We start from the raw sequence: 12627 nt of genomic DNA, 5'->3' as shown, positions 1-12627 counted from the left end.
ATAATCTCTTGGCAGAAGTATTAGTAGTATTACAATAGTATCTGTCAAAATATTTTGATCATCATAAAAATTTATTTACTTCCTGAGGTGATATTTACATTGCACTGATAGCAATAAATGAATCGATTACCAGATGAAGTGAGGCTTCATCTAGTTAGTCACTATATTAAGATACCTTATTTAAAAGCACTGACTATTTTCTTGCACTGCTCTGCAAGTGCTATTTCCTATTATTTTGGGAAATTTGTTAATGTGAGCTCTGGGATAAGAAGATGTTGCTTTTTATAATGTTATTTCATAGTATTTTATAAATTTGATAACATTTTGTATGGATAATCCATTGGTAAATTTTTTACAGGACCAATCTATTAATGAGAATTAGGGACATGTAATAAACACATGTGATTTATCTCTAGGGACGTAACTAAAAGTGTCAGCCATTTTTATGAGTTGTCAGTTGGCCTGTGAGACTGTTACAAATGATTCATCATATATTAAAATATTCTTTAATTCTTTAAAAACATTTTCATAAATACTTCTTAATATAAAATGTGACAAGAATCTTTTTCGTGGCGTTTCTGTGGAGACTATACTTACATATAGGAATATTGTCATCTTGTAGGGGTGACACAGCCAAGACATAATCAAAATACACATTTTGAGCAATAATAAAGAACAGCAGTGATATTTCCACGTTGGTGTGCTGATGATATCATAAATGAGGTCATTCGAATGCTTTGAAAGAAACCTATTCCCTTATCCCTTGTATTTTTTAATGTATCTGAAAGAAGTTTTGCCCTTCACTTTAAAAATCAAACACCTTTGAACATTTTCCAAAGAAAATTTTTCCTGATATTTTAAGGTTCTGAATTGCTCTGTAGAATTGTGTGAAAACAAATAAACAAACAAAAACAGCTCTGTACAACTTAAAAGAATAATTAAAAAGTATCCGAATTTAGAAGGGACAATTTTACCATACAGATATTTTAAAAGGTTTCTGGTATCTGTTTAGACTAATGGGTTACTTTACAAGGTCCAGTATCTCAGTCAGATGCACTAGATTTAGATTTTAACAATCTTTTTTTTCTTTTTTTTTCTTTTTTTTTTTCCCCTCTGGTGGTAGTTTCATATGAAAATTATACTAATTAGATATCTGTTAATGTGCATATGTGCACATGCGAGTGAAAGGCAAATTTGGCATGTCTTTCTGGACACATTCTTTACTGCAAATTTTTGAAACCCTAAGACTGGTATTTTTTGCTTACTTTTTTTTTTAATTTCTCCACTCCAAAACACCTCCCACTCACAAAGCCAATTGCTTCGCCTCAGGCAGCCTTTGGGTTGGCAAAGCAAGAATAAGAATGTTTAATAAAGTGTGATAGGGGAGTTGAAAGTAAAGCAAGCCAGTGAAATGAATTCTTTATAGAAAGTGAGATCATGATTAAATATGTAAAAACGAACTTTGCATATGGAGAACAAATCTACTACACTGGCACTGAGCCTCTGGGATTTTTGTGTTTACAAAGAGTTTATGTAATTTATTAAATTTGCAACTGAGCTGCACATTGCAGCATCAGTTTGCATTTTGTGAATGGGAAAGGCAAGGTGAACGTGAAGAGAAAAATGGTGAAGGAAGACTACATGAGATCTAATTTTTACTAGAGACAAGAAGAGCATCAAGTTTTGCTTAGTAACTGAAAACAGAAAAACGTGTCTGTATTTGCCTTTTATCCGTGTGTAGATATATTTATCCTTCCACGAGTTTCTGAGAAAATGCAGCACTGCAAAATGAACTGCAACGTAACAAACCCAATTTACAAAAGGGTTTTTTTTTGTGGTTGTGTTGCAAGTTTGTTGCAAAATCCTTGTGGCTGTGCTGCAATTAGCTGAAAAAACCTTCATGTTCCCATTATCAGTCCTTTTTTTCCCTTTTATTTCCAGTTTGTTCCCTATACAGTTCATAGTAGTTGCCTGTACTTTTTTCTCACAGTGTTTTGTATTTGTTCAAGAAACAGCAGAATGAAACATTTTTGAAAATGCAATGAGGTCATCTACTCTCAAGCTATATTGTTTTAACTAGTATGTTCCTTTAATTCTTTTGTTTGCTTCAGCCTCATTTTAGAACTAATCTTTTGGGTTTTCATGTGTACATTAAAACAGAAGAACTCAGAGAATTTCATTAATACATCAGAATACATATACTTTTTAGAATATAAACCATTACAGTGTTCATTATTACCCTATGACAGTATGTGAAAATATAGTGGCACTCAAAACCATTAATCTCCCATGAGATTAAGGACATTCATTGTATTCAGTGTGCAAAGTTAGAATATTATTTTTTTCACTTATGTGCAAATTTGCATCAATTGCCAAAGTTCACTGATTCCTCATAATATTGCCGAATCATTTCCATTAAAAATCTTTACACAAAACTATCAATAAAAAATAAAAAACAAATTACAAACGGCTCAATATATGATTGCTGTATTTTTAAATTTTGTTAATTATATAATGACACATTCCTAATTATATAATAATTAGTAATAATAATTAGTATTAATTCTACAATAACACAAAAAATGGCTTTGTACAGTGCAATATCAAACTAAATTCTGCTACAGAATTTCTAAATTATTTCAGTAAGTGCATCATCAACATATGTAAAATACTGAATTAGTAATAATATTTGTGATGAAAACATTTGTAAATATTTCTTTTGCATCAGGTGCCAGTGCTATTATAAACTTCACCTTTAGGTGCTTACATTTAGGATTTGTACTTTCAGCTCATATAAGTACAGTAACTGCCTGGACAGTATAACATGTGAACTGTATAGTATAGAGTGATGGCTAATGTGTGATAACCACATTCATGTGTAAGAGCCACATGCTCTTTCTTTCTGAAGAACCTGTGAGTGGCTTGTGAAATGGTCATACCATCAAATGGGTGTGTTTAGGTTATCAGAGAATGGTTACCTGGGAACAGACTAGTCAGTGGAAGTTCTTCAGTCTGATGTAGTAATTGATTTAATATTTATGTATTACTGTCAGAATAGTTTTGGTGTACTACAGACATTCTGAGGATAGGGCTGCTGGTGCTACTGAATTTATATGAGCTCTGAAGCATTAGTAGTCTTATTCTTTTTGATTTATTGGCTGATGTAGGCTACATACTGAAGGGCATGATTTGAAGAGAAAGACCAAATAATACGTTAGGATGTTCTTATAAAGTCTTTGTTGCAAATTCTGAAAAAGCTGTGATGATCTACAAGATTTGGCTATGTATTTTAACAATTAAATGGAAGCTTCTTTTTTAGTCAATTTGCAAAGAAAGACAGAAATTCTACAAGCTTAAGCCTATTTCTTTGTAAACTTTTATTAAAATTATATTTATTCACCCAATCTTATGTTTCATTTTGTCTAGGAAAATCAAATTAAATGTCTTAAACACAGAAAACTAATGCTGACACTTCAACTCGACACTGTTCATTCCAAAATAAGCTCACATCTCTTTGACAATTAGGAATCAAATCAATTTTCCCCCTTTTCTTACCACTTCACCTTAGATCTAGCTCAGCATTTGGTGAGTTTGTGGGCACAGTTTGCAGTATAGTTTTCCAGATTGCCTCATGTTGTCCTAATTAATCACAGCTTCTGCTTAGGCACTGAGCCAAGTCCTGTGCTCTCTTGAAAATGTGTTCTTGGAAAATTATGGGTACAGAGACTAGTCCCTAGACACTCAAGACACAATCCACATATTGTCTGATTACAGTGGGGCAATGCGTGGTTAAAAACTGTGGTTTGATTACCATTCTTCATATTTATGACATATATAGATCATGTTATTTAACAAGTTGATTTTAAAATGTTTTCTTGTGTTCCGAGAAACATTTGTGCTGGGTTATGCTGTGTATCCTTAACCAAAAGTCCAAGGGCTAAATTTCAAAGGACTGGACTAAATTTTTCTCTTTATGAGGAAAATTACATTTTGTGCCTTTTTATGGGAACATTTTTATTTTTTAAAAAATTTCTGTTTTTTCTCATAAATTACGATAATATTCTTAGAAAGTATGAGAGAGGAAAAATCAGGAAGTTGTTTTAATTTAATCATTCTTTAAAATGAGCATCTCTCTTCAAGGAGTGACAGAATCAGGTCAGTAAAAAATAATTTTGTCATCATATTGACCACCTTTCTGCTAGAACAGTGGTCTTTTCTGAGATAATTTTTTCTAGTACTTTTTCCTGTCCAATATAAATATATGTATTTAAGCTCCAAACTGTCAAACCTTGTTAATATTATACATGTATTTGAGAAAAGGTTCTCTGGACAGAAAATTATTAATCTTTATTTTGATAAAAATACAAGTGTCATTTTTCTTTTATTTTAGTGGTTGTCTTTGTCATTGACAGACAAAAAAAATTTTTAAAAATATTTTTATTATTTCAAGCCTCTGTTGCTTGATTTTATTATCCTTTATGTTGTGGTTTAAGAAGTTACTTGTGATGCAGTCTAGATCTACATCCTAGATTTAACTCACGTTCTCTCTATGGTTTACATTTCAGGCTACACAATAGTTCCTAGAATATAAATGCAGATTTCAAAGGACTGAGGGTACTTTGGTTTTTTTGTCCTGCAGCTTTAGTAAGCATAGGTATTTATATTCTTTTTCATGCCTCTCTGTTCCTCCAGGAAATAGACTATTGCTTTTATTCATGAGACCTGAAAACAACTTGTGATAAGGATCTGATTGTTTATCAGGACAGAAGTTCCCTCTAACTTTCTGCGCCCCTTCTAACCACTCCAGTAAACTTTTAAATTTTTTCATTACTTTCAGTTAATCTGTTATCATACTGATTTATGCCTCATTTTCTGGACCCTCAAATTCAGAGTAGAACTGAAATTACAGTTCACTCTATCATCTGTGCTGGTGTGAAGGGAACTGCATTCTCCTGAATGAAATCCTGATGAATACACTGTATTTATCATCAAAGATCCCTGTTACCCGTCACCAATGGTCATTCTATTTTTATTCCGTATTTCTTTTGCACATGTTCTTTATATTCAGCACCATGTTTCCTTTCTTCATCATAGACCCAAGTGTGTTTTTCTACCCATGTTGTACCACACCTTAACCTTTGAAAAGCTGAAGGCCTCCCATTTGCAGCTCCATAGCTCTGCTTCAGTCTCCTCTTCCTCTTTTAGCACTGTCATCTGCCTCTCGCATGCAGCGATGTAGCCATTCCCCGACATCCCAGAGCCTGCGGCGGCAGGACTTGGAACCTTGTGGCCCAGCAAGCCCCACCACTTGCACCCTTGCACCTGCAACTCCTGCACCTTGCTGTGGAGTTTCCCCTGGAAAGCACTTGCCACTGATGTCTGATTCACTCCTTCTTTCATCACTCTCTTTTTACCTCTTGCTTTGCCGCTTTTAAGTTTATGCTAAGGAAAGAAACAGGGCTTAGTAGATAACATTAGTTATTTAAATAGCCAATAATTGACAGCTGATTAGTATGTGCAGCATTCAGACCTGATCACAGCATGCTCCATGGAACACTGTTTGTGTAATGGGCAAAAGCAACCAAGAGGGGACCGAGTGTGCCCTGCTGAAGCTATACAGTTACTCTGGAAAAAGATATGGATGGATCCCCTTGTGCCCTGGAGAGGATGTCCTGAAGAGGATGCTCATCCAGGAAGATTCCTGTTGCTTCTCCTGTCACTACTGCATTTTTCTTTCTTTTGTTCTTCCTTTCTCTCCTCTTTCTCCTTTCTTTCTGTCTTTTAGAGTTTTTCCTCAGAAGTAACTTTTCCTATTAGAATTGATGGATGTTCTGAGCTATGGACACTAGAACTATGGAAAATAAATCTTTGTGCATGGAAGCGCGTCTCAACGTTTTTGTGCAATGCTCACTTATCACACTGAATTTAATAAGACTGAATAAGGAAAGGATACATATCACATATACTGTAAATTTCTTGTTTGCTTCTACCAATAGAAAACTGTAATTCATATGTACGAATATTTGCTGCATTTTTTGAGTTTTCAAACACCCATAGTAATAGTAAATTGGTGATTTTCTTCCTTGCATAATCTTAAGTGTAGGCCAGTGTTGTCCAATGACTCAGGTCCTGTAGTATTGATTCAGCTCTCACAGATTATTTAAGATGTGTGAAGTTGTGTAGAATATGCCATGGCATGTAACCCAAAATGATGTACTTTTTGATCTGTGATTGTTATTTGCCATTCACTGTAGATTTATGCCTACATATTTGAGAATATCAGATCAGTTCAGTTGGAGGCTTTACTTCTCTCCCTGCTGAGCATTGTGGTGCTTGTACTTGTTAAAGAACTGAATGAGAAATTTCAGAGAAACATTAAAGTTGTTCTTCCCATCGATCTAGTTTTGGTAAGTACAGAATCAAATATCGGACTTTTTGCTTACAAAGCTTTCAGTGGTTCAACTAATCTGCTGAAGTTTACTGTGTTGTCTATACTTACCCACAGCCACACCTGCCACTTATTAAATGGATAGCTAATTTTCATGACCGTATGTTAAATGTAAGAACAGGAAAGAGTTTGGCTAAATAATTAAGACGTGACATACGTTCCCAATTTGTATAATATTTTTCATGTGTTTACTACTTTTTACATAATCACAAGAACATGAAGCCTAGAATGTTCAAGTGTAAGAGGTTTGAAATAGAAAATGAAAAGTACCTGGCACATTGTAACTCCAGGCAAGTCTTGTGCTGAGTAGCTGTGGATTAGATGTTGTTTGTTCTTTATCTGCAACAAAGTTAAATAGCTATGCTATTTCTTTCTGTAATTTTACTTACTGTTTTCCTTTCACATGGCATAGGCTAAATTGAAATTAGCTTTCGCATTTTAAATCCCTGATTTAAGGATTAAGGTGTAATCAAACAATAAGCAGCAAGACAGAAGGTTTCTGTTTTTCTCTAGTCCTCTAAAAGAAAATTTAAAAAATGAAGGTGCTTTTCAGAGTGGATCATTACAATTACTCTTCTTTTGCTGTAAAAAATTATTTACAGAAGTATGATTTTTCTTGGGCAAAATGCTGGAAAAGAAGGTCGTGTTGTTCTAGTCTCTGCTCTATTTCTGTGTTAAATTTAAACAATACTGAATAAAATGTTCCAGCCAACTGAGGATCATAGACTAGAACCTGTGCTTGTTCTGCTGGAATTTGTGTGTTCATCTCATAAAAAGTACGGGAAGTGAATTTGAACATCCCCAGAGCTAAACTTTCCACTCTCTCAAGCAAGATTTATACCTGCTGGAACATAAAAATGAGAGGCAGCCACATCTTCTGCTGTGTTTTGTGTCAAAGTTGACAGAGAACATCAACTGAATCAGACCCCTCAGGACCACCTAAATTATGAATTTTTTTTAAGCTGCTCATGTGAATGGCAGTGGTCTGGGGTGCGTGGTGCATAAAGGCAGTTTGAACACTGGTTGGCAAGGTTCCTGAGGCTTTACAGAGACTTGTACAGATCCCTTTCATTAACATAGAACATACAAACTCCACTACAGTCCTTGTTCAGCTATCTTTTCTAAATTCATTATTGTGTTCAGATCTTAGTTTCTTCTGACTCTCTTCCACATTTGCAAAAATTTTCATACTAATACTTCCCTGTCTTACTGGATTTATCTAAGGATAAATGCATGAACACTGTCATGTGCTTAGGTATGACGATAATAGGGACCATGTGAGAAGCTAAAAGCAATAGAAACATAACATCTTTTTCTGTGTTGAATCAATAGATAATTACTACATCCACTGCTTGCTACTATGCTGATATGGAATACGTGTACGGGCTAGAAGTTGTGGGACATATTCCTGAAGGGTAATGTGTTTTTTATTAGCTTGTGGCTTTTAAGTATGTTTACTTCTGAGAACAGTCTCTGAAGAGCTAGAAGTAGTTTTCTGAAATAAGAAATGACAAAAATCGATTGTGTTCATTTCCAACCTCCTCAAATTCTTTCTCACAATTCAACCTCATGTTAACAAGTTATATCTGTATAGAGATCATAATTAAAATGTAGACTTTCTTGCATATTTTCATAGCTTTTTTATTACTTTATGGAATAAAAAATAGGTACTGATGATGTTTGATGGATGTATAACAGGAGGGCAGAGCACTCTATATGATTATTGCAACCTGCTTTTTGAGGGTTGCCCTTGGCTGTTGTAGCAGAAAGGACTTGTGATGAGATAAGGTTTGTAGATTACTACACTTTGTACTTCTCCACTCACTTATATAGTAATTTTTAAAAATGTGGTTTCTGAGGAATTGTAAAGGATTTAGATATGCTTAATCAAGAAAACAGCATTCTGTCTATTGATATTCTGACTATTGGTATTCTGATATTGAGATTCTGACTTTCTCCATGACCTTGAAGAGAAGGAAAAAAAATCAGTACAATTAGCTGGAAAGAGAAATTATATTAGATATCAGAGAGAATGTTCAAACTCTGAGGCCTGGTAAGGAATATCACAGCTGTTCTGTGTTCTCCTCTTTGGAAATTGCAGGGTTTCCCTAAATTTCACAAAGTACAAGTCCAATACAGCATGAGTGCATGTGTGGGAGCTTGCACTGTTAGAAATAAAATAAAGAAAGTTGCTGAGAAATACAATAGTTTTTAAGTATTTATGGCATACTATTACATGCTCTGTATCTGAGATTAAAACAGTGCTAAGTGTGTCCTTTCAGTATGCGTTATGCACAGTTAAATTATATTCATGAAGCTTTAATTAGGAGACTATTTTTTGTCTAACCTTGTATGAGAAGATTCTGTAGTGTTGAAAAAAGAAGCAAAGCTGGGATCATTCCTATGTATTTTTAGGTATTTACCTGAAATATCTAAGTGCCTTGTCAGGGGAGAGCTTTTAGGCATAGTGATTTGTGTTGTGGAGAGACTGAAACCTTTATGTGAACTACAGAGACAATCTGGGCTGGTTTGGTTCTTAACTGAGGCATTTCATTGCAGTTCCCATTAGAAGGTCTCCATTAGATGGAATAAATGTCCATACTGTCCATAACCTACATGCATACTAAATCGTTTAAAAGTTTTAAATTAAGCATTGCAGGAAAGCCAACTATAAAAAAGAAAAAATATACAGCAGAGTCTCTTTTACTGAGCATTACAAAATTAGGGAAACATTGCTGATTTCTTCTGTCAGTGAAGGAGATAATTTATAATTTCTCAAATTGAAGTTTGTAAATAGAATACTACATCTGAAACTGTTTCATCTTCTTCTGAAAATTCTCTGAAATTCCCCACAGATCCTACTAGTCTAAAATATTGAAAAATGTCACCTTAGAAGTATTACAAAAATTATCTGTGTATGCAAAGATTTTTTCTCTTGTATTTTCATGAATTACCAGTATATTGAGGCTATGTATCAGGCTTTGCAAATGAGACTGTCTCTATTTTTTATAGATTACCATCACCGAAAACACCACCCATGAATGTCGTGCCTGAAGTAGTCACTGAAGCTTTCGGAGTAGCACTGGTTGGTTATGTAGCATCATTGGCTCTTGCCCAAGGCTCTGGTAAAAAGTTTAAATACACTGTGGATGACAACCAGGTAAAGCTCTTTCTCCTTACTGTCAGTAAGATTTGAAATTGCTTCACCATTTTGGAAATGTATTATAGATGAATGCCCAGTAGGAAAGGGTATGCTCCATATGACAACCTGAGGTCTTCCAGTGACTACAGTAAACCCAAATCTAGTCCAAACTATCTCTGCAGAACGCCCTAGGTGGTTGAGCTGCTCCTTTTGGGGAAGCACATTCTTCAAGAATAGTCTTGTAGTTTGCATTTGGTGCAACATTTGAGTGTTAATGAGTTTTCCAATGCTCTAAGATTAGATAGCTTCTCCTCTGGCAGCTGAGCTGTTAAAGACAAGCTGAGATGGTAAATCAGACAATGACTAAAGAAACAAAGCAGTTCTAAAACCAAACCATCTATTTACAGCCCCAGGACATGTCTGACATTATAAAATGAAGTTTATGCAAAGTAGGTCTCATCCAAAATTTGTGTAAAAGAAGCAGGATGGGTTCAGAGAGTGCTACCAAATCTGCAGCCATAGGAGCTTTCTATGTAGAGTTCCACTTTACAGTGGACATGCTTAAACAAAAGTGGGATGTTACTTTCTGCACTACCCCACTGATCGTCATGGTACGTGGGTAACTCCAAGCTAATTGTAGATCCATGGAGACAATAATTCAAGCACTGTCGTAAGAAACACTCAATTTTAGATAACTGACAAGAGTGCTGATTGATGAAAAAGCTGCCTTCACCTTTCTCTGAAGTGGTTTAAGATGAACGACATAAAGTTGAATGAGTAGTTTGTTTTGCAGCTGGAGGTCTATTTGAACACCTACCTAGACAGGTCAGTCTTGCTACATCAGCTCTTGTCCTTTACAGCTCTTATGTCACTGGGAAATATGGTGGGAATGTTCTTTTCTACTCAGGTCTCTAAAATATTTTTCAGAGTGAATATATTGGACCATGAATTTCTGTTGATCCTTCAGAGCCATGTTTTCTAGGGAGCAGAGGGAAAATGCTTTGAGCTTAATACAGGTCAGATTTCAGGGCGATATGCTGCTTTGTCTCAAGGGAGCTAAATGAGCACAGCAACCTGTATGTCTTTCTGTGCTTTTGGAAATCTTGTAGCTTACACATTACTGAGGTGTTGGAAATTATGTGTATGTCTGCACCAAATAATGGAGCAAAAGAGCAAAACCTCTATGAGAACAGAGACTACAATGGCAGCAGAGTGTTGTAGCTGTATTGCATTCAGGGGCCAGGCATAGTGCTCTGCATGGTAGCACGTGGGTGTGTGAGGCTGTGTGGGGAGCTTTAAGGTGGTTCTGTCCTGTGTTTTGAAGACAAATTTATGATCAGGAGGTGGCCTGGCTGCATACAATAGCATTTGTGTCCTAAGCACTTCTAGCAGGACTGAGGTCTTTTCTTACACATGGCCCTCAGCAGACAAATGAGCTCCTTACAGTCTGGGGAAGAAGACTTATGCTAGGCAGCCAAGTTGGGGCACTTTCTTAGAGAACACTGTTCAGCTGTGCAGGGTGGTTTCTCCACTTTTGCTTCTATAAATCTTTGTTCAGACATGTCTGCATTTTGAGTGTAAATAAACACCAAATACATTTGTAATGAAAGACAGCATGCAGATAGTATTGCTACCATACTTCACTTTCACTAAAGCATCTCTAAAAAAAAAAATAAAAATCAGTGGCTGTCTTTTTTCAATAGAATCATAAACCAGAAAAATCCTGGACACTGTCCAGATCCCACTACTTGAGATGCTGGCCTGTTAAAAATTAGATGGGGATCAAGATGTAAATATTTTGGTTGAACTTCGTCTTCAAAACTTAGCAATACCATTTATTCTCTGAACAAAATGTGCCTCCTGCTTTTGATGAATCTGGTGCAGCAGCTCTATCATTCAAATTAGATATGAGTTGTGAAAACATATATTCTGCTGGGAGATCTTTTATCATGTACATATGTGATTTTTTTCCCCTCAGAAATATGGCCATCCTTTGTCATTGCTAATATTTACGTAGGGGACTCCTTTGTTGGCAAGAAGCATTGAAATGACAGAACAATAGGAAAAAAACATATTCTATTTAACAACTTTGCAGGAATTTTTGGCTCATGGCCTCAGCAACGTGATTCCCTCATTTTTCTTTTGCATACCAAGTGCTGCAGCGATGGGACGGACGGCACTTTTATACAGTACGGGCGCCAAAACACAGGTAATGGGTTAGAGTGAAGTATGTAGGAGAATTAAGGAGGATGATACTGCTCACTGGAACTGATTTATCCCTTTTAACTCCCTATTCTCCCTTTTTCTCTCTCCTCGGAAATGACTCTGCCCTGTCATTTTTAACAATCTGCATGGAATTGCATCTGATCAGCAACTGTCTTACTAGGGAAACTAATGCTTCCACTTATTCATTTTTACATTTTTATTTCAATATAAACTCTAAAGTCTGTGGCAGTAAAGAGGTTAGAAGTTGTGTTTTCAGACTGCAGGAAGCCACACATAAGCCATTTCAATTTTACGTGAATTTGTCAGCACTGTAACAAAAGTGCCCTCTAATGGTGTTTAATGCATTTAATGGTACAGGCTAAGCTGAAGTTTTAGAAAAAGATCAGTTTTAATTTAGTGCTTCTATCTGATTTTCATAATACAGTGAAAGTAACCTTAAGAGCTGCTTGCTAAAAAAACCCCCAAGTAATCTCCCAATTTCTGCCTTGTGACATGGTGTACTTGTCCTGTCCCTCAGTATACACTGAGCCCACAGAGATGACACTCAGATTTCTAAGGATTTTTTCGGCTACTTCCTACTGTTGGAAACTGAACCCACAAGTTCTTATTGCAGTAGCTCAGAAAAGAGGGAACTGCAATTGATGAAAATGATGATAGTGACCCTGTGAGTCTGTTACCTGTCATAATTGTGCTCATGAACAAGAGAGCAAACTCCTCACCTGTGACCTTTGTGTGTGATGGCACCACGTGGGCCACCACAGCCGGGAGACCCTTGGGGTAGCCCCTAAACACAGCCTCTTCCTTCTTCCTC

The 12627-nt window shown here is 35.9% G+C and overlaps 1 protein-coding gene across 1 annotated transcript in view; it reads left to right on the top strand.

Moving 5' to 3' along the window:
- SLC26A7 (solute carrier family 26 member 7) overlaps positions 1-12627 on the top strand; it is a 70486-nt gene that overhangs the window by 30268 nt on the left and 27591 nt on the right. The window contains exons 5-8 of the mRNA XM_074897640.1: positions 6255-6407; positions 7781-7863; positions 9461-9608; positions 11686-11799. Of these exons, the coding sequence (XP_074753741.1) occupies positions 6255-6407; positions 7781-7863; positions 9461-9608; positions 11686-11799 (498 nt within the window). The remainder of the gene's footprint in view (positions 1-6254; positions 6408-7780; positions 7864-9460; positions 9609-11685; positions 11800-12627) is intronic.

The sequence above is a fragment of the Athene noctua genome, chromosome 2, assembly GCF_965140245.1.
Source record: "Athene noctua chromosome 2, bAthNoc1.hap1.1, whole genome shotgun sequence".
Taxonomy (NCBI): domain Eukaryota; kingdom Metazoa; phylum Chordata; class Aves; order Strigiformes; family Strigidae; genus Athene; species Athene noctua.
This window is presented reverse-complemented; position numbering and strand designations above follow the sequence as displayed.